At 37.8% G+C, this 23,307-nt stretch overlaps 1 protein-coding gene across 1 annotated transcript in view; it reads left to right on the top strand.

Moving 5' to 3' along the window:
- The window catches only part of LOC102174832 (guanylate-binding protein 6-like), a 39,700-nt gene continuing 16,851 nt past the window's right edge, over window positions 459-23,307 (top strand). Inside the window, exons 1-11 of the mRNA XM_018046504.1 lie at window positions 459-648; window positions 1,421-1,548; window positions 9,707-9,816; window positions 10,011-10,207; window positions 11,763-12,008; window positions 17,215-17,495; window positions 18,946-19,158; window positions 19,479-19,581; window positions 19,943-20,136; window positions 21,056-21,276; window positions 21,811-21,817. Of these exons, the coding sequence (XP_017901993.1) occupies window positions 459-648; window positions 1,421-1,548; window positions 9,707-9,816; window positions 10,011-10,207; window positions 11,763-12,008; window positions 17,215-17,495; window positions 18,946-19,158; window positions 19,479-19,581; window positions 19,943-20,136; window positions 21,056-21,276; window positions 21,811-21,817 (1,890 nt within the window). The remainder of the gene's footprint in view (window positions 649-1,420; window positions 1,549-9,706; window positions 9,817-10,010; window positions 10,208-11,762; window positions 12,009-17,214; window positions 17,496-18,945; window positions 19,159-19,478; window positions 19,582-19,942; window positions 20,137-21,055; window positions 21,277-21,810; window positions 21,818-23,307) is intronic.

Below are 23,307 nucleotides of genomic sequence, written 5' to 3'. Positions count from 1 at the left end.
TTGGAGAAGGAAATGGGAACCCACTCCAGTGTCCTTGCCTGGAGAATCCCAGGGATGGGGGAGCCTGGTGGGCTGCAGCCCATGGGGTTGCACAGAGTCGGACACGACTGAAGCGACTTAGTGGCAGCAGCAGCATTGTCAGGTATGTATCATAGGATTTGGGATATTGGAGGCCTTCAGTGCATGGTAACAGCTATGTGAATTATATTCTTGCTATTGAAGTGAAATTATGGAGAGTAATGTTGCCTTTTCTTTTATTAACGACATCATCAGTGGTTTGGGAGAATGATATAAGGTTGCCTCTGCGGTGTGCTATTTCTAGGTTATATTCTGTCTCATGGAAATTAAGGAAGTCTCACTCAGTCCTAAGCGAGTGTGTGCTTTGAATAACTTGGAATTGGAGAATAATTTTGTAATTTTATTTCTACAGGGAGACTCTCTTAAGTTGGCAGGTAGCCATGGCATCTGGGCGGGACATGATGGCCCCTATTTCTCTGGTAGAAAATGACAATGTGCAACTGTCAGTGAACCAGGAAGCTATAGAGACTCTTGAGAAGATTTCTCATCCAGTGGTGGTAGTAGCCATTGTAGGACTGTATCGTACGGGTAAATCCTACTTGATGAACCGTCTTGCAGGACAGAACCATGGTGAGTGTCATACTTGGGCAGAGGTCATTGCACGACTACAACTATATCTCATATTCTTAGTTTTTTTCCCTGTGCATGTGAAAGGAGAATCAGATTCCTCTCAATAAATCAACCTTAAACTTAACCTTAAAATTCTTACCACTAAATCACTACATTAGCATCATTTGTTACCATATTTGTTGTTTTACTCCTGTTAACAAAATTCTCTCCTACTAATGCCTTAAATTCTATCTTATTTCACTTGCTGAAGCACTGGGTTCTTGCCTTGTAGTCTGCTTTATCTTGAAACCATTTTACTTTTTAATGAAATATTCCCAATAATATATAATTGTGTTTGAATATCTATCATGTTCCTTCTTCAATTTTATATCTTTTTGGTTAACTTCTCTTTTAAAAATACTATTTTGTCTGGCAAAAAAAATTTTTAATTTTTCTCACTTTTCCTATGTCTCTCATCAATCCAGTTCTCTCCAGCTTTGAACCTCACCATTTTTTCAAAATGCTCTTATAATCGTCATCAATCACCTCCTTTTTATCTGCTTCAAGGATACCTTTTCGTTTTCATGTTGAACCCATGCTTGGCATCACTTTCGCAATTAATATTCCTCCTCCCTGAAATAGATGAAACACAAAGTAGGGCATTCTTGAGGAAATAGAGAAAGCACGATAGTGCATCCTGGGGTACTTGCATTCCAGTAAGTCTGACTTTATAGCGCTCGGCTGTTTAGATTATCCTCTGTTACTGAATGTTGCTCTCTCTTTTCACTTGCAGGTTTCCCTCTGGGCTCCACAGTGCAGTCTAAAACCAAGGGCATCTGGATGTGGTGTGTACCCCACCCTTCCAAATCAGACCACACTCTGGTCCTTCTGGACACTGAGGGCCTGGGAGATGTTGAAAAGGTAAGACAGGGAGTCACAGAAAAATCCTTTTTATTCTGTATTTTCTCCTTATGTTTTTATGATCCTTTGTAATTTAGTTACTGAGATGTATTTATAAAATTTAGAAATTCAGGCATAGTAAATGAAGCAAATCTTGGTTTGTTTGAACCTCTAGGTAAAATCTTTTTTGTAAAGATGTTAGGTAAAAATGTTAGATAAAACTTTTTATTTATTGGCACTTGGTGGATGATTCGATTAAATTTAGTAAATAAGTACCATACAGCTTAGTTCCAAGCCTTTGGGCTCAGTGCTGTAGACATCAGTGACCAAATTAATGGTCATGCTTTCAAAATGTCTTTAGTTTAGTTGGCAAGACCACATGTGTGCTGTCAGATTTACTAAAGTGTGATTGAGAAAGAAACAGGTTGGAGAGAGGAAGAAGATGCACTTAAATGTAATGCCTGATAAAAAAGTCTGTGTTTGTCCTATTAAAAATATTTTAAGATGAAGTTTTGTTATTTTAGCTTTGTACTAGTGGATGAAATAAATTATGTCTTCTATTTGCCTTTCTTTGATAATTATTTGAGTATGATATCTAAATTTATGTAGTTTTCCATTTCTGCCCAAAGAGGAGTTGGAAATCGTGTTTTACTTTTTATTAAACTTTTAATTTTGTAATGGGGTATAGCCAGTTAACAATGTAATGATAGTTTCAGATGAACAGCAAAGGAACTCAGCCATACATATATATATAGATATATAGATATATAGATATAGATATATATAGATAGATATAGATAGATATAGATATAGATATAGATATCCATTTTCCCCCAAATGACCTCCCATCTGAGCTGCCACATAACATTGAGCAGAGTTCCATGTGCTATACAGTAAGTCCTTGTTGGTTATCAATTTTAAATATGTGTTTATCCCATCTGAACTTTCTAACTATCTCTTCCACCTGTTCTTCCCCCTGGCAACCATAAGTTTGTTCTCTAAGTCTGTGAGTCTCTTTCTCTTTTGTGAGTTAATTTGTATACTTTCCTTTTAGATTCCACATATCAGAGATGCCATATGATATTTTTCCTTCTCTGTCTGACTTACTTCATTCAGTATGACAATCTGTAGGGCCATCCATGTTGCTACAAATAAGACTGTTTCATTCTTTTAATGGCTGGGTAGTATTCCATTGTACATATGTACCACATCTTTATCCAGTCCTCTGTTGATGGACATTTAGGTTGTTTCCATGTCTTGGCCATTGTAAACACACTACAATGAACACTGGGGAGTATGTGTCCTTTTAGATCATATTTTTCTCCAGGTATATGCTCAAGAGTGGAATTTCAGGGTCATATGGTAGCTCTATGTTTAGCTTTTTAAGCAACCTCCATACAGTTGGAGTGGCTGTACAAATTTATCTTCCCACCAACTGGGTAAGAGGGTTCTCTTCTCTCCACACCCTCTTTAGCATTTATAATTTGAGGATTTCTTGATGATAGCCACTCTGACTGGTATGACATGATATCTCTTTGTATTTTTGATTTGCATTTCTCTAATAACTAGCAATGTTGAATATCTCTTCATGTGCCTCTTGGCCATCTGTATGTCTTCTTTGGAGAAATGTCTATGTAGGTCTTCTGCTCATTTTTGATTGGGTTGTTTGTTTTGATGCTGTTAAGTATTATGAGCTGATTATAAATTTTGGAGACTGATACCATGTCAGTCAGATCATTTGTAAATATTTTCTCTGAATCTATGGGTGGTATTTTCATCTTTTTATTGTTTACTTTGTTGTGCCAAATATTTTGAGCTAAAGTAGGTCCCATTTGTTTATTTTTGTTTTTATTTCCACTATTCTGGGAGATGGATCAACAAAGATATTGTTGCAATTTATCTCAGAGATTGTTCTGCCTATGTTTCCCTCTAGGTGTTTTATAGTGTCCTGCTCATATTTAGGTCTTTAATCCATTTTGAGCTTTGTGTGTGTGTGTATGGTGTTGAAAATTAATCTAATTTCATTTTTTCCATGTAGCTCTCCAGTTTTCCCTGCACCATTTGTTGAAGAAATTGTCTTTCCATCATTGTGCACTATTGCCTCCTTTGTCATAGACAAATTGACCATAGGTGCGTGGCTTTATTTCTGGGTTTTCCGTCCTGTTCCACTGATCTATATTTCTATTTTTGTGCCAGTATCACAATGTTTTGATGACTGCAGCTTGATAGTATAGTCTGAAGCCAGGAAACCTGATTTCTCCAGCTCCATTTTTCTTTCTCAAGACTGCTCTGGCTGTTCAGGGTCTGTGTCTCCACACAAGTTTAAACATTTTTGTTGTTGTTGTTGTTGTTGTGATTCTGTGACAAATGCCATTGGTAATTTGATAAAAATTATATTGAATTTGTAGACTGTGTCAGGTATGCTCATTTTAACAATATTCATTCTTCCAATCCAAGAACACATTATACCAATCCATCTGTGTCATCTTTTATTTCTTTCATTTGTATCTTATAGTTTTATGAGTACAGATGTTTTGCCTCATTGGATAGGTTTATTCCTAGCTATTTTATGTTTTTGATGCAATGGGAAATGGGATTGTTCCCATAATTACACTAGGTGATTTTTCATTGTAAGTGTATAGGAACACAAGAGATATCTGTGCATTAATTTTGTTTCTGGAATTTTACCAGGAAAAAAATTGATGACCTAAAGGAGTTTTCTGGGAGTATCTTTAGGGTTTTCCATGTGTAGTATCATATTATCTGCAAATAGTGACAGTTTTACTTCTTTCCAGTTTGGATTCCTTTTCTTTCTTTTCCTTCTCTGAATGCTGTGGCTAAGACTTCCAAAACTGTGTTGCTTAATAGTGGCAATAGTGGACATCTTTGCCTTGCTCCTAATCTTAGAGGAAATGATTTCAGTCTTTCACCATTGAGAATGATGTTTGCTTTGGGTTTGTCATATATGGCCATTATTATAGTGAGGTAGGTTTCCTCTATTGTCCACTTTCTATCTTTTTTATCATAAATTGTTGGTGAATTTTGTCAAAAGCTTTTTTTTTTTTTGCATCTATTGAGATGATCATATGGTTTTTATTCTTCAGTTTGTTGATGTGGTGTAACACATTGATTTGCAAATATTGAAAAATCCTTGAATTCTTGCACTAAAACCGCTTAATCATGGTGTATGATCTTTAAATGTGTTGTTGGATTCAGTATGCTAGTACTTTGTTGAGGATTTTGCATTTATGTTCATCAGTGATGTTTGTATGTGTTTTCCTTTAATGTGATATCTTTGTCTGGTTTCGGTATCAGGGTGGTGATGGCTCGTAGAATGAGCTTGGCAGTATTCCTCCTCTGCAATTTTATGAAAGAGTTTCCTAAGAGTAGATGTTAACTCTTCTCTAAATGTTTGATAGAATTCACCTGTGAAACCATCTGGTCCTGGACTTTTGCTTGTTGAAAGATATTTAATAAAAATTTCCATTTCAGTACTTGTGCTTGGTCTATTAATATTCTCTGTTTCTTCCTGGTTCAGTCTTAGAAAGTTGTAGTTTTCTTAGACTTTGTCCTTTTCTTTTAGATTATCCATTTTATTGGCATATAGTTGCTTGTAGTAATCTTTTGTGATTCTTTGTGTTTCTGTAGTGACCATTGGAATGTCTTTTTTTTCCTTTCTAGTTTTATTGATTTGGATCTTCTCCCTTTTTTCCTGAGGAGTCTTGCTAAAGGTTATCAATTTTGTTTATCTTCTCAGAGAGCCAGCTTTTAGTTTCATTGATCTTTGCTATTGTAGTTTTGTCTTTATTTCTGCTCTGATCTTTGTGATTTATTTCCTTCTAACTTTGGGGTTTTTTTTTTTTTTTTTCTCTAGTTATTTTAGGTGTTATGACAGGCTGTTTACTTTAGATTTTTCTTGTTTCTCAAGGTAAGATTGTATTGGTAAAACCTCCCTTAGAACTGCTTTCACTGCACTCCAAAACTTTTGGATCATCATGATTTTGTCATTTGTCTCTAAGCACTTTTTTGGCTTCCTGTTTGGTTTCTTCAGTGATCCATTGATTATTTAATAATGCATTATTAAGTATTTAGCCACCATGCGTTTGTGTTCTTTACAGTTTCTTTCCCTCTGATTATTGATAATTACTCATCTCTTAGTGTTGTGGTTGGACAAGATGCAGGATATGATTCCACCTTTCTTAAATTTACTGAGGTTTGATTTGTGATGCAACATTTGATCTATAATATGGAGAATGTCGTACATGTACTTGAGAAGAGAGTGTATCCTGGTCCTTTGGACTGAATGGTCTATAAATATCAATTAAGTCTATCTGACCTAATAGACCATCTTAGGTCTATTAGGCTTAGGTCTGTCATCTTAGGCTTGCATTTCCCTCTTAATTTTTTGTTTGGATGATTTTTCCATTGGTGTATGTGGAGTATTTAAGCCCCGCACTATTATTATGTTACTGTTGATTTCCTCTTTTTAGGATTTTAGCCTTTGCCTTATGTATTGAGGTGCTCCTGTGTTGGTACATATATATATACAATTGTTCTATCTTTTTCTTGAATTGAATCCCTTGATCATTATGTAGTATCATTCATTATTTTGCATAACATTCTTTATTTTAAAGTCTACTTTGTTGGATATGAGTATTGCTACTTCAGCTTTCTTTTGACCTCTATTTACAAGAAATGTCTTTTTACATCCCCTCACTTTCAGTCTGTGTGTTTCTTTAGGTCTGAAGTGGGTCTCCTGTAGATGGTATTTATACAGGCCTTGTGTGTATGCAGTCATCCAGTCTATGTCATTTGGTTGGAGCATTTAATGCATTTGCATTTAATGTAATTATCAATATATATGTTTTTGTTAACATTTTCTTAATTGTTTTGTGTTTGTTTTCTGTTGGTCTTTGTTTCCTTTCTTTTTTCCCTTTTCTCTTGTGTTTCCCACATAGAGAAGTTCTTTTAGCATATGTTGCAAAACTGGTTTGGTGGCACTGAATTCTCTTAGGTTTGCTTGTCTGTAAAGCTTTTGATTTCTTCATTAAATCTGAATGAGAACCTTGTTAGGTATAATATTCTTGGTTGTAGGTTTTTCCCTTTCATCACTTTAAATATATCATGCCATTTCCTTCTTGCTTTCTGAGTCTCTGCTGAAAAATCTGTTGATAACATTATGGAGATTCCCTTGTGTGTTATTTGTTGCTTTCCCCCGCTGCTTTTAATATTTTTATTTGTATTTAATTCTTGTTAATTTGTTTAATATATGTCTCAGCATGTCTCTTGTTGAACTTATCCTTTATGGAACTTTATGCATTTCCAGGACTTGGGTGACCATTGCTTTCTCTTGTTAGAGAATTCGACTAAAATCTCTTCAAATATTTTCTCATACCTTTTCTCTTTTTTCTGAGATCCCTATTGTTAGAATATTCATACATTTAATGTTGCCCCAGAGATCTCTGAGACTTTCCTCATTTCTTTTTATTTCTTTTCTTTATCTTGTTTTAACAGCAGAGATTTCCACCATTTGTCTTCCAGGTCACTTATTCATTCTTTTGCTCTTGTTATTCTGTTATTGATTCCTACTAGTATATATTTTAAAATTTCAGTTATTTTATTATTCATCACTGTTTGTTCTTTAGTTCTTCTACATCTTTATTAAAAATTTCTTTTATCTTCTCAATTAATGCCTCCTTTATTTTTCTTGAATCATCTTTTCTGTCTTTGAAAGTGAAAGTGTTAGTTGCTCAGTCTGATTCAGCTTTGTGACCCCATGGACAGTAGCCCACTAGGCTCCTCTGTCCATGTGATTCTCCAAGCAAGAATACTGGAGTGGGTAGCCATTCCCTTCTCCAGGGGACCTTCCTAACCTAGGGATTGAAAGGAGGCCTCCTGCATTGCAGGCAGATTTTTTGACTGTCTGAGCTTCCAGGGAAGTCATTCTTTTGGAAGTAGATTGCCAGTCTCTTCTTCATTTATTTGGTCTTGTAGGTTTTTACCTTGCTCCTTTGTCTGCACTGGGCTTCCCTGGTGGCTCAGATGGTAAAGTGTCTGCCTGCAATGTGGGAGACCTGGGTTTGATCCCTAGGTCAGGAAGATCCCCTGGAGGAAGAAATGGCAACCCACTCCAGTATTCTTGCCTGGAGAATTCCATGGACGGAGGAGCCTGGTAGGCTATAGTCCATGGGGTCACAAAGAGTCGGACACAACTGAGCGACTTCACTTTCACTTTCTTTCTTTGTCTGCATGGTATTTCTCTGTAATATAATCTCTGTAATATAATCTCTGTAATCTCTGTTTTTTCTCACTTACTCTGCTTGTGGTCTTATTTTGCAGGGTCATAGTTCTTCTTATTTCTGGTATCTGTCCCTTTGTGGGTTAGTTTAATCCACGGGCTTATGTAATCTTCCTGTTGAGAGGGACTGGGGTCTGCCCTTTGGTGGGAGGGGCTGGGTCTTATCCCCTTGGAAGACAGGGTCATGTTGAAGGGTACACAGTCCACAGTCACTAAAGCAAGACCCATCTCAGTTGTGGGAGCACTCACTGTCCATTCAGATGTTCTATAGGCACCTTTTCCCAAGCCATTCATGGGGGTTTAACCCTTGGCTTCTGCAGCTATAAAAAGAAGTTTCAGTTCTTCTTCCTTAGCCCCACAGCCCCTGGGGCTCAGCTTTGGTTTCAACACCACCCAGGAGAGAGGGGGGTGAAGGCAGCTACTGACTAGACCACATTTGTTCACTAAGGAGGGAGGGGCAAGAGGTTGCTACTGACCAGGCACACATGCTCACTCAGTTGTTAAGTAGGACAAGGCAGCAATGACTGGGGCACACACACTTGCTCTGATAGGAGTCCTCCAAGTGCCCCAAGCATCAGGGGCTGGAGTTTGGGGAGAGAGGCCATGATGGTGGCCCTGCCCTCTGTGTGCTACTCAACAGTGGCACCTTGCTCCTGTGGCAGTCTGTGCTTCCTCTAAGAGCATTTAGAGGAAGAGTATTCCTGCCTGTGGAGCTCCTCACTCCCATCCCCTCAGGCTGTCTCCGTGCAGCCTGCAGCAGTCCTTTTCCCAGGTTTGTGCTCTAAACCCCACGCTTCAACACCCAGTCCACCCCACCATTGGCAGAAACACGTCTCAGGCTGGAGCACACACGGCTGTGGCATGGACCACCTGTATAACTCTCTCTCTGTTCTGCCTGCCACAGACCACCATCTGCACTTTACTCAATAGCCCCCAAACTCCCCTACTTTTTCAACTGATCTCGTCACTGGTGAGGAAGCTTCCTTGGGTATGGTAACCTCTCTTTTCCATCAGCTCCCCATCAGGATGTTGGTCCCCTCCCATTTCTTTCTTTTCTTCCTTTTCTTAAGGATCCTACCCAGTTATGTGGAGAACTTTTCTTGTTCTTTTAGATGTATGAGGTCCTCTACTAGTGTTCAGCACATGCTCTGTGTGAATGGGTCCACTTGTAGATTTATTCTTAATGTGCTTGTTGGAGGAAGTAAACCCAAGGTCCTACTATTCCAATTCTATCATCTTAACTCAAACGTGCTGCATTTTTAAATCTAAGAATATTGAGAAATGTACAGTAGCTTATTTATTGTTTGGATATAATTTAAATACCCAGTTGTGCCAACTATGTTTATTTTATATCACTTATGATTAATACATGTGTGCATAATGAATATGTTCTAACATTCATCAAAGAATAACTATACACCAGTACGGTTATTTTATTTCCTTTAATTGAGGACCAAAAAATCCCTATGAAGAATCCTCTTTTATTTGAAAATATGGTGGCTCAAAGGGTAACTCATCTACCTACAATGCAGGAGAGCTGGATTCAATCCCTGGGTCAGGAAGATCTCCTGGAGAAAGAAATGGCAACCCACTCCAGTATTCTTGCCTGGAAAATCCCAAGGATGGAGGAGCCTGGTAGGCTACAGTCCATGGGGTCACAAAGAGTTGGACAAGACTGAGTGACTTCACTTCACTCACTATTGTAATCACAAGAAATGCCTTTGTAATTGTCAAAGCCAATATGTCTGTCTTCAAACAATTTCTTTGCATGGTGATTAGGCCAGCTGAAATAATAAATAAGGACATGATAGAATAAGTCTATGAATACATTTCTAATTTACAAGTAAACTCTTAAATCTGTTGTTTTAATGTGCTCTCTAGGGTGATTCCAAGAATGACTCATGGATCTTTGCTTTGGCCGTGCTTCTGTGCAGCACCTTTATCTATAACAGTATGAGCACCATCAACAACCAGGCCCTGGAGCACCTGCAGTATCCTTCTAGGAACTGAACTATCAAGTTTCACTGAGTTTATGGGGATGGAGATGGAATCACATTTCCTTCCCTGCCACAAAGTTGCCTTTAATGGTGCAAAGGGGACTCAGAACTAAAGAGAAAGTTTTTAATTTTTATTAGGAATGTGGGAATTGTGAGTAAGGAATTTCTTTTCCTTAATCAAGTCCTAGTTATGTGACAGAGCTCACACAACTAATCAAAGCCAAGTCCTCTCCCAGCCCTGATGGAGAAGAAGATTGCGCAGAATTTGTGGCTTTCTTTCCAGACTTTATATGGGCTGTACGGGATTTCACCCTGGAGCTAAAGTTAAATGGTCATCCTATCACAGAAGATCAATACCTGGACAATGCCTTGAAGCTGGTTAAAGGTTACAGGGCATGGCCTGGGCAGTGGGTGTTTGAATAGAGCGTGGGATCTCCTAAGTACTGTCCATCATCTCTACGGTCACATTTATATTTGAGATTAACATCTGTAGAAATGGTAATTAGAAAGTGGGTTGCAAAGCTCTGGGAACTGAATTTTAAGTTTACTTAAGAAAAGTATGAGTGAAATTATTCAAAGGCCAATTTTTTCTTTATGCAATTTTTAATTTATCACCGAGATTACATTCAGTGCTAAATCCTTCTGAAGTCAGTCACTTGTGCTCCTATTTTAGTTTCTGCTTTTCTCTAGTAGGGAAAACAATATACTAGATAATTGCAATATGAGAAATTACAAAGAAAAGTCTGTGTAGTGAAAAAAATCACACAGTTACATGTTATTTTTCTCAAAAAGGGATAAATTGTTCTAATTCTTGTATAGTTATATCATCTACAAAATGACTTTATGTTCTAAATAAACCTGGAGTGTGCTTTTTAATCTATGACTTATCAATATTTCTGATAATTATCAGAATGTTCACTTCATTTTCAAATCACAGCTTCTTTTAATTCCCACTTACTTTTTCATTATATAATTTGCAAATAGTATGTTAGTTTAAGGGCTTCCTTCGTAGCTCAGTTGCTAAAGAATCTGTCTGCAAAGCAAGAGATGCAGGTTCAATTCCTGGGTCGGGATGATCCCCTGGAGAAGGAAATGGCACCCATTCCAGTATTCTTGCCTGGAGAATCCCATGGACAGAGGAGCCTGGTGGGCCACTGTTCATGGGATTGCAAGAGTCGAGCATAACTTAGTGACTGAATGACCACCACCAACTTGTTAGTGGAAAGGGTTACATTCATAGTGATGTGCACCTTGTGAAACCTGAGAGGAATATTAATTCTAATCTACTTATTTCTTGCTTTCATATTTGTATTTATGGTTTTCAAAAAATTATTGGGAAATGGACTAGACAGAACCACTGTCAAATCAAACATAATCCTTTATCACAAAGAGATTAATGGTGATATCTTAAAATATCAGTTTAGTTACACTTACCTTTCAGAGGTTTTTGCTAAAAATATGTAGCTTTGTACAAATAATTTTAACATCAAAATAGTTCTCCTTCAATAATCAAATTTCGTTCCTAACATTTCTGATATTGTCCACTATCTTGTTTGTGGCTCTTCTTTTTGGTCCCACAGATCATTTCTCACATAAGACTAAGTAGAGCAAACATTTACATTTGACCTTTTATTCTTTTAACCGTTAGTACAGCAAACATCTAACAGAGAAATATTCTACCATGTTCAGTTCTGGGGATGCTAGCCATAGGTTTCTTTTACTGGATTAGACATCTCCCCAAATTTCTCTCTGGTTATATCATTTGTGTCTGATATAGACAGTCATAGATTATGTCTGATGTGCTAAGAAGTACTGCATGTCTGTTTTAAAGGAGTTATTACCATAAAAGTCAACAAGAATACACAAATCTGTCATGAACATTTTTGCCTCTCTTGCTGCAAGACTGTCTCTGCTTTAATCTCTGTTTCTCTGTCCCTTAGGCAAGAATATGAATGTACAAATATCAAATTTATGCAGAGAGTGCATCAGGGAATTCTTTCCAACAAGGAAGTGTTTTGTCTTTGACCGACCAACAAATGACAAAAAACTCCTAGCTGATATTGAGAATGCGTCTGAAAACCAACTGAATCCTAAATTCCAGGAAAAAACAAAAGAATTCTGTTCTTACATCTTCACCAATGCAAAAACCAAGACACTCAGAGAGGGAGTCCCAGTCACTGGAAATTGTAAGTCTTTTTGTCCTATTACTATGAGTAGCAACATACTGCAGATATTTTATATAATGTGTTTTTCAGTATTTCTGTTGGATTTTATATGGAATTCTGGGCTTATGGATATTCACACTCCATGAAAAAAATGTGCATATTTTATAATTATCTTATTTGGGGGATTATAAATCTCTCCCATAAACTGCATATTTTGTCATTGATATCTGTGACTTCCATTTATCTGAAAAATTTCTCTATTCAGAATAAAAATCACTGTCTCAGTATAAAAACAGAATATACCATTTTCTCAGGGGAAGCCTTATAAAATAAAACTTCTTTGCAAGGTGAAAACAAAAAATATTTTGAGAGTTTTGTGTGGTTCAAAAATCAGTAACAGCCTATAAATCTCTGAAAGTATCTTTAAAGCTTCAGAATTAGAAATAAATAAAATCTGATATGCCCTGTCTTATCTGAATACCTATGTAAGCTATTTTGCTTTTAAGGTTTTAGTAGGATACTATATTTTTCAGATATTCCTTAATATGTTGGATACGGGTAGATTTTTAACTATTTTTTTTAGCCCCAAGGCCTGAAGAGCCATAAAAGTGAAGAGTCAGTAGGAAAACAAAGGTGATGATAGTAAAAGGAGATATGGCTCTGTGTGTTTGTGTGTGTGTGTGTGTGTGAGAGAGAGAGAGAGACTTTAGAATTGTAATCCCATAATCTTGTATTTTATGGACCAATGACTTGATATTTATCCCTTAAATTTGATGACCTATTTAGGGCTGGGAAATTTGGTTGTGACCTACGTGAATACCATCAATAGTGGAACTGTACTTAGTTTGGAGAATGCAGTGATGACTCTGGTTCATCTGGAGAACTCAGCAGCTGTGCAGAAGGCAGCTGGCCACTACAGTGAGAAGATGACCTAGAGACTGAGCCTCCACAGACACAGAAAAATATAAGCAGTATACTCTTTGGAATAAATGACAGCAAGATTCTCTATGACCCACCTCCCAGAGTAATGGAAATAAAAGCAAAGATAGGATGCGGAACAAAGAAAAAAAATGATAAACAAATAGAACCTAATTAAAGTTAAAAACTTTTGCACAAAAAAGGAAACTATAAGCAAGGTGAAAAGATAGCATTCAGAATGAAAGAAAATAATAACAAATGAAGCAACTGACAAAAAATTAATCTCCCAAACACACAAGCTACTCATGTAGCTCAATACCAGAAAAATGAACAACCCAATAAAAACCTGAGCAAAAAACCTAAACAGACATTTCTCCAAAGAAAACATAGACATGGCTAATAAAAACATGAAAAGATGCTCTCAACATCTCTCATTAGAGAAATGCAAATCAAAACCACTTTGACATATCATCTCACACTGGTCAGAATGGCCATCATGAAAAAGTCTACAAACAATAACTGCTGCAGAGGATGTGGAGAAAAGAGAACCCCCTTACACTGTTGGTGGGAATGCAAACTTGTACAACCACTATGGAGAACAGTGTGGAGATTACTTACAAAACTGTGAATAGATCTGCCACATGACCCAGAAATCCCACTGCTAGGCATATACATTGAAGAAACCAGAATTGAAAGAGATGCATGTACTCCAGTGTTCATTGCAGCACTGCTTACAATAGCTAGGACATGGAAGCAACCTAGATGTCCATTGAGAGACGAATTGATAAGGAAGTTGTGGTACATATACACAATGGAATATTCGGTTCATTTCAGTTCAGTCACTTAGTTGTGTCCAACTCTTTACAACCCCATGAACCGCAGCACACAAGGCCTCCCTGTCCATTACCAACTCTCAGAGTTAACTCAAACTCATGAACATTGAGTTGGTGATGCCATCCAACCATCTCATCCTCTGTCATCCCCTTCTCCTCCCACCCTCAATTCTTCCCAGCATCAGGGTCTTCTCCAATGAGCCAACTCTTCATATGAGGTGGCCAAAGTATTGGAATTTCAGCTTCAACATCAGTCCTTCCAATGAACACTCAGGACTGATCTCCTTGAGGATGGGAGGATGGACTGGCTGGATCTCCTTGCAGTCCAAAGGACTCTTAAGAGTTTTCTCCAACACCACAGTACAAAAGCATCAATTCTTTGGTGCTCAGCTTTCTTTATAGTCCAACTCTCACATCCATACATGACTACGGGAAAAACCATAGCCTTGACTAGAAGGACCTTTGTTGACAAAATAATATCTCTGGTTTTTAATATGCTGTCTAGGTTGGTCATAAATTTCCTTCCAAGGAGTAAGCGTCTTTTAATTTCATGGCTGCAATCACCATCTGCAGGGATATTGGAGCCCCTCAAAATAAAGTCAGCCACTGTTTCTCCTGTATCCCCATCTATTTGCCATGAAGTGATGGGACTGGATACCATGATCTTAGTTTTCTGAATGTTGAGCTTTAAGCCAATCTTTTCACTGTCCTCTTTCTCTTTCATCAAGAGGTTCTTTAGTTCTTCACTTTCTGCCTTAAGGGTGGTGTCATTTGCATATCTGAGGTTATTGATATTTCTCCTGACAATCTTGATGCCAGCTTGTGCTTCTTCCAGCCCAGTGTTTCTCATGATGTACTGTGCATATAAGTTAAATAAGCAGGGTGATAATATACAGCCTTGATGTACTCCTTTTCCTATTTGGAACCAGTCTGTTGTTTCATGTCCAGTTCTAACTGTTGCTTCTTGACCTGCATATATGTTTCTAAAGAGGCAGGTCAGGTGGTCTGGTATTCCCATCTCTTTCAGAATTTTCCACCGTTTATTGTGATTCACACAGTCAAGGCTTTGGCATAGTAAATAAAGCAGAAATAGATGTTTTTCTGGAACTCTCTTGCTTTTTGATGATCCGGCAGATGTTGGCAGTTTGATCTCTGGTTCCTCTGTCTTTTCTAAAACGAGCTTGAACATCTGAAAGTTCATGGTTCACGTATTGCTGAAGCCTGGGCTGTAGAATTTTGAGCATTACTTTACTAGTGTGTGAGATGAGTGCAATTGTGCGGTAGTTTGAGCATTCTTTGGCATTACCTTTCTTTGGGATTGGAATGAAAAACTCAGCTATAAAAAGGAATGTATTCGAATCAGTTCTAATGCGGTGGATGAAACTGTAACCCATTATACAGTGTGCAGTAAGTCAGAAAGAGAAAGACAACTACTATATATTAATGCATATTTGCAAAATTTAGAAAGACAGTATCGACTATCCTACATGTAGGGCAGCAGAGGGGCACAGATATAAAGAACTTCTGGACTCAGTGGGAGAAGGTGAGAGTTGGATGATTTGAGAGAATAGCACTGAAATGTGTACATTACCGTTTGTAAAACAGATGACCAGTGGAAGTTTGATGCATAAAGCAGAGCACCCAAAGCCGGTGCTCTGGGACAACTCAGAGGAATAGGGTGGGGAGGGAAGTGGGAAGGGGGCTAGGATGGGAGTAGACATGTATACTCATGGCCAGTTCATGTTGATATATGGTAAAAACCATCACAATATTTAAAGTCATTATCCTTCAATTAAAATAAATAATTTTTTTAAATGAAAATTCTTAAAGAGATGGAAATACCAGACCACCTTCTCGCCTCCTGAGAAATCTTTATGCAGCTCAAGAAGCAACAGTTAGAACTGGACATGGAACAATGAACTGATTCCAATTTGGGAAAAGACTACAGCAAGCCTGTATATTGTCACCTTGCTTATTTAGCTTATTTACAGAGTACATCATGCGAAATGTCAGGCTGGATGATGCACAAGCTGGAATCAACATTGCTGGGAGAAATATTAATAACCTCAGATACGCAGATGACACCACCATTATGGTAGGAAGTGAAGACGAACTAAAAAGCCTCTTAATGAAAGTGAAAGAAGGGAATGAAAAAGCTCACTTAAATCTCAGCATTCAGAAGATGAAGATCAAGGCATCTGGTCCCATCACTGCATGGCAAATAGATGGTGAAACAATGAAAACATTGAGAGACTTTATTTTCTTGGGCTCCAAAATCACTGCAGATGGTGACTGCAGCCATGAAATTAAAAGATGTTTGCTCCTTGGAAGGAAAGCTGTGACAAACATAGGCAGCATATTAAAAAACAGACTTTACTTTGCTGACAGAGGTCTGTATAGTCAAAGCTATGGATTTTCCAATAGTCATGTATGGATGTGAGAGCTGGATCATATAAAGAAGGCTGAGCACCAAAGAATTCATGCTTTTGAACTGTGATGCTGGAGAAGACTCTTGAGAATCCCTTGGATTGCAAGGAGATTTAACCAGTTAATGCTAAAAGGAAGCAGTCCTGAATATTCATTGGAAGGACTGATGCTGAAGCTGAAGCTCCAATACTTTGGCCACCTGATGGAAAGAACTGACTCACTGAAAAAACCCTGATGCTGGGAAAGATTGAGTGCAGGAGGAGAAGGGGATGACAAAGGATGAGATGGTTGGATGGCATCACTGACTCAATGGACTTGAGTTTGAGCTCTAGGAGATGGTGAAGGACAGGGAAGCCTGGCATGCTGCAGTCCAAAGGGTCATGAAGAGTTGGACAGGACTGAGCAACTGAACAATATCTGGGGGATTATAAATCTCTCCCATAAACTGCATATTTTGTCACTGATATCTGTGACTTCCATTTATCTGAAAAATTTCTCTATTCAGAATAAAAATCACTGTCTCAGTATAAAAACAGAATATACCATTTTTTCAGGGGAAACCTTATACAATAAAAGTTCTTTGCAAGGAGAAAGTAAAAAATATTTTGAGAGTTTTGTGTGGTTCAAATATCAGTAACAGCCTATAAATCTCTGGAAGTACCTTTAATGCCTCAGAATTAGGTATAAATAAAATCTGATATGCCCTGTCTTATCTGAATACCTATGTAAGGTATTTTGCTTTCAAGTTTTTAGTAGGATACTATATTTTTCAGATACTCCTTAATATGTTGGATGCAGGTAGATTTTCAATTTTTTTAGCCCCAAGAACCATAAAAGTGAAGTCAGTAGGAAAACAAAGGTGATGATAGTAGAAGGAGATATGGCTCTGTGTGTGTGTGTGTGTGTGTGTGTTGTGTGTGTGTGTGTGTGTGTGTGAGAGAGAGAGAGAGAGAGAGAGAGAGAGAGCCTTTAGAATTGTAATCCCATAATCTTGTATTTTATGGACCAATGACTTGATATTTATTCCTTAAATTTGATGGCCTTTTCAGGGCTGGGAAAGTTGGTTGTGACCTACGTGGATACCATCAACAGTGGAGCTGTACCTTGTTTGGAGAATGCAGTCATATCTCTGGCCCAGCTGGAGAACTCAGCAGCTGTGCAAAAGGCAGCTGACCACTACAGTGAGAAGATGACCCAGCGACTGAGCCTCCCCACAGACACGTTCCAGGAGCTGCTGGAGGTGCATGCAGCCTATGAGAAGGAAGCCATTGCCATCTTCATGGAGCACTCCTTCAAGGATGAAAATCATGAGTTCCAGAAGAATCTTGTGGTAATTTGTCTTAATATTTACCATTTCTTTCCTCCCCTTGATGAATGAAACGTAGAAATGCCATTACTAGCCACATGTCTCACCCTTCACTCAAAAGTAGTCTGTGTTCTCAGGAAGGATAGAGTTACAAAGGAGTATATTTTGTGTTTTATTGTGTTAAACCTCAGTAGTTTATCTAGAAATCTCTCTAGTTTTCTGATGAAAAATCAGAATATATATCCTCCTAAAGTATATATGTCTTTGGATTCCAAGTATGTCTGGAACACCCAAAAGTCATTCTTAAGTTGCTTTAGTTTTCTGTGAACATCATCCCATGAAGAAGAATCCAAATTTCTCTAATCAGACCCTTATGCCAGACCATTTTCAACCTGGGTTGCTCCTTGCTGTATCATTGAATATAGAATCAATGACTATTATAGCTGCAAGAACCGTAGAGATTAGATAATGCAACACCAACATTTCAGATGAAGAACCTGAAGGGAGGTTGAGAAACTTTCCTGTGGTCTTTCAGAGAGTTTTCAGGGTTGGGAGTAAACCAGAACTTGTGATTGTTTTATTTATTTATTTATTTATTTTTTTAATTTTAAAATCTTTAATTCTTACATGCATTCCCAAACATGAACCCCCCCTCCCACCTCCCTCCCCATAACATCTCTGTGGGTCATCCCCAGGCACCAGCCCCAAGCATGCTGTATCCTGCATCAGACATAGACTGGCGATTCAATTCTTACATGATAGTATACATGTTAGAATGCCATTCTCCCAAATCATCCCACACTCTCCCTCTCCCTCTGAGTCCAAAAGTCCATTATACACATCTGTGTCTTTTTTCCTGTCTTGCACACAGGGTTGTCATTGCCATCTTTCTAAATTCCATATATATGTGTTAGTATACTGTATTGGTGTTTTTCTCTCTGGCTTACTTCACTCTGTATAATCGGCTCCAGTTTCATCCATCTCATCAGAACTGATTCAAATGAATTCTTTTTAATGGCTGAGTAATACTCCATTGTGTATATGTACCACAGCTTTCTTATCCATTCATCTGCTGATGGACATTTAGGTTGTTTCCATGTCCTGGCTATTATAAACAGTGCTGCGATGAACATTGGGGTACATGTGTCTCTTTCAATTCTGGTTTCCTCGGTGTGTATGCCCAGCAGTGGGATTGCTGGGTCATAAGGTAGTTCTATTTGCAATTTTTTAAGGAGTCTCCACACTGTTCTCCATAGTGGCTGTACTAGTTTGTATTCCCACCAACAGTGTAGGAGGGTTCCCTTTTCTCCACACCCTCTCCAGCATTTATTGCTTGCAGATTTAATTTCGTGTCCTCCAGCAAAATATTTTTCTCATGAGGACAGCAGTTAGACCATTCTTTCTATCAAATTCTTTGAAATTTTATCTCTTCTTTTCGTTCTTCTGGTGACATCCCTCTACATTTCACTTCCAGGAAATCATAAAGAATAAGAAGGAGGATTTTGTGTTGCAGAATGAAGAGGCATCTGTCAAATACTGCCAGGTTAAACTTGATGAGATTTCCAAGACCCTAATGGAAAGTATTTCAGCGGGCACTTTTTCTGTTCCTGGAGGTTATGAACTCTACAGGAAAGCGAAGGAAAGGTTTGAACAGGATTATCATCAAGTGCCCAGAAAAGGAGTGAAGGTGAGGACACATAGAGCATGGGGAGTCTACAGAATAGAGTCTAGAGGGTTCTCCTGAAAATCTGAGAGCACAGAACTAGGTGTGGGTAATGAGAGAGCATGGAGATATCATGACAGTTTTAGCTCTTCAGATCTACTACTCGAAATTTATTCCTGAGTAGAGTAGAGATATGTATTCTCAAAACATGAGTATGGAGCCTGGACTTGCTGTAGGGAACCACCACAGGATTTTAAACATGAAACAAAAATTACATACATGTTTTTGCAGCACTAATCTTCTTAGTGGAAATCTAAGTTCTATGTTCCTTTGTGGTTCCCCAGGCAAATGAAGTCCTCCAGAGCTTTCTTCAGTCACAAGAAGCATTAGAGAAATCCATCCTGCAGGCAGATAAAGCACTCACTGATGGGGAGAAGACTGCAGCAGGTATGGGGTAGCACTCTGCTCACAGTGGGATGGGTAGGTTCCTGCAGTGACCTCTAATAGGTACGAGAGCAAAGTCTTCCTGATACAAGGAACTTCCTCTCCTGTGAAAAAGCTCTACTACATCTGAAAACAGCAAGAGGAGATGTGGTTGGATGTGGTTAGATGTCAGCCAAAAGAGTCTTTCCCATTACATTCTGAAATGTGCTCTTGATGGTGTGGACACAGGGTTTGAGGTGTGGGGTATGGCAGTGGGAATTCAGAGATTTCTCCTCTCTTTCTAATTTGGTTTGGTCTCTGAGCTCTCAGCATAAAGATCTGTCTTCATCTTACTTTTATTCCTTTCTGAACCTTCCTGGGGCAGAAACGCGGGCCAGGAATGAAATAGCTGAGAAGGAACAGGAGCTGCTGAAACAGAAACTGCAGGAGCAGCAGCAGGAGATGGAGGCACAACAGAAGAGTTTCCAGGAAAACATAGCCCAGCTGACAGAGAAGCTGGAGAATGAAAGAGAAAACCTACTGAGAGAGATGAATATGATGTTGGAGCATAAGCTGAAGGTAAGTCAGGCTGTGGCCTTAGTTGTGTTTGATGGTCATTACCATGGGACCTCAGGAAGGGATGGGCGAAGTTTACAGCAAGACCAAGGAGGAAGCATCATTGCCATTTACTGCTTCTGATTCATTAAAACCCTTAGAATTATTCTTTTTTTAGAAAAGAAGGCTTTAATTTCTACTATATATGTAGACTTTGGAGATTTCAGGATGAGTATTGATACTTCAAACCCTTGGAAATTATAAATAGGGTTTAAGTAGCTATTTGGGGAAATTTAAATGATCCCGTGAAGCTCAATTAGACAGATATTGCAACAGCATATATTTAGTATAAGCAGCAACTGGTTTGCTTTCAGGATCCCTGCCAATTACCAGGAACTCTGTTCTCAGCCATAGGCCCAGAGACAGATCTATGCTGAGATAAAACTATAAAAAATGTCCAAACTTAAAAACACTGGGATGCGGCAGCTTCTAAACTTGCTGCATTGTCTCCAGGGGTGGATAGATACCTGATACTGTGTGGCATAGAGAGAATTCTCTCATTGTCTACCTGGATGTCCTTATAACAGATTTCTATAATTCTTACCATCTTTAGAATTATTGCAGTTTGATCCAAGGTTACCTCTGAAATGCATAACATTTATCTGAAATGCATAACATTTGTCCTCATATGAGGCTTAGCCTCCTGGCAAAACCCAATAGTGTGTGAATATTAGCAAGGCTGTAAACTACACTTTCTCTTAATGTTCCTGTCAAAACCAGGAAATAGTCCCTGTTACAAAACTCTCCTTTCATGATTGAGTAAGAGAGAACAATTTTACGAGTAAAACAAAGATAGTTTGACAAAGCTCTTAAATGCAAAATGTAGTCTTTGAAAAAAATGAGAATTTAAAACATATTACTTCCCTCTCTGCTTTATTTCTAGGTCCAAGAAACTCTGCTTAATGAAGGTTTTAGAGAGAAATCTGAGTTGATGAGTGAAGAAATAAATCAGTTAAAAAATATGATTGATGATACTAAAGAAGAGGATACTCCCTGGGTTACAAAAGCCTTGGACAAATTTGGTGATGAGCTCACTTCAATATTGAGTTCTCCAGCTAAACTTCTTGGGCAGATTGTGAAAGGGGTAGGCTCTTTATTTAAAAAGTAGCTCTCCTTTCAAAAAATTATTGAGCATGGATATATGTTCTGGCTTCTTTTTGATATGCATGCTTTTTTCACTTTTGTTCAGCAAAGCTTCAAATATAAAAGTGGCTACTAGAGGATATCAATGTCTGGCCCATATTAGATAAAATAAATGTATGGACATTTTGAAATAGCAGGTTCACTTCTAGGATATGTATCTATATGTGGAAAATCATGTATTATATATGTGAGCACCCACCCACACACACACACACACACACACATATATATACATACATACATGAAAGAGGTTCATCAAAGGACTGCTTTTAAAGGCAAAAGATTGGAGTCTAGTTAAATGTCCATCAGGAATCTGGTTAGAAGTCCATCTATAAAAATTGGTAATATACTTTATGTATGTGCAATACTGAAATACCTTGTATTTAGCCAATAAATGGACAATGCAGCTCTATTTGTATGAATATAGAACAAACTTGAAGATATACTATAAAGTGAAAAAATAAGATACAAATATTATGGATAATATTTTCACAGTAAAAAGGTATGTGCACCCATATGTATATCGAGATAAAACATCTCTGGAAAGATTCATTAGAAATTGGAATCATTGGTTCTTTCTGAGGAGAACAGCATGTGGGAAGGGACACATGATTTTCATTATATACTCCATATTTCAGAAAGATTGTATTACCATTTTGTAAATAAGTTACTAGGAAAGCATAAAATGTAATACAATTATAATACTAGCAAACAAATGTGAAATTTGCTATTAGATGATGAAATTGCTCATTCCCTCTAGAAATGACATTAGCCTACTCAATGAATTATATCAGAATACTAAAAAGTATAAAATTTGCATCCTAACCTTGCTTTCATTTTGTCCTTGGTTTTTAATTCCTTGTATGTGCTTCAAAAATAAGGTATAAACTTTCCTGTTACCCTTTGAAACCACAGCTAGAGTAGTATTTACTTCCTATGATTGAATTATACTTTTCAGATAGCAGAAGCAGATCACTAAACATTAAGAATATGCCCTGGTGAGAGGAATCCCATCACAGTTGAATGTTCAGTGGTGGCCTGGCTGCAGTAGGCACATGCAGAAGGGGGGATGTACCACTGCAGAACTGGGTGCCCTGATGTTATTGGGGATGATATGCCCTGACGATGGAGGCCAGGGGGGTTCATGTTTGGGAACGCATGTAAGAATTAAAGATTTTAAAATTTAAAAAAAAATAAAAAAATTAAAAAAAAAAAAACCACACTGTAAAGAATGAAAAAAAAATATAATCAGAAGTCAAGTACATACAATGATAGTAATGAGCATCATAGTTTGTCTTATCTTAGGTTGCTATAACAACTTACCATAGATTGGGTGGCTAGCAAAGCAAATGTTTATTCCTCCCATTCTGGAGGCTGTAAGTCCCAAAACAGTGTGCCAGCACTGTTGGATTCTTGGTAAGCGTCCTACTCCAGGTTTATAGATGGTAGCTTTCTTGCTGTGTCCTCACATTTTGGGAAAAGGAAAGAAAACTCTTATGTTTTTGTTTTAAGGGCACTAATCAGATTCATGAAGGTCTCAACCTCATGCCTGATTTCCTCCTAAAAGCCTCAGTTCCAGATAACATTATACTGGGGAAAATTTGGCATTTAGGATTTCATTAGATGAATTTTGAAGAACACAAGCATTCAATTGATAACATGATTGGACATGGCAGCCAGTTGGATGTGACCGGGTGTAACTAATTCTGGTACTTATTTTCAAATAAAAGTAAAGTTCCTCTGAGTACAGGAACAATTATATATTTTTTCTGTATATCTCCATAGGGTATGTTTAGACAAAGAATGTACAGAGTAATTATCTGCTTGAAAAACAAAAAATGGATACATGTGTCACTGTTTTCAATTGCCAGAAAGACATGAATACTCAAAAGGTCTGTGGTAATACTTCAGATTTTAGACACCAGATAATGTCTCTAAGGTGATTTAAGGCTAACAGAATGAAAGAAACTTTTCTGGCATAACACCTTCATG

This window comes from Capra hircus, chromosome 3, assembly GCF_001704415.2.
Source record: "Capra hircus breed San Clemente chromosome 3, ASM170441v1, whole genome shotgun sequence".
In the NCBI taxonomy this organism is placed as follows: Eukaryota; Metazoa; Chordata; class Mammalia; order Artiodactyla; family Bovidae; genus Capra; species Capra hircus.
The sequence above is the reverse complement of the archived record's forward strand: the minus strand, read 5'-3'. Positions and strand labels throughout refer to the sequence as shown.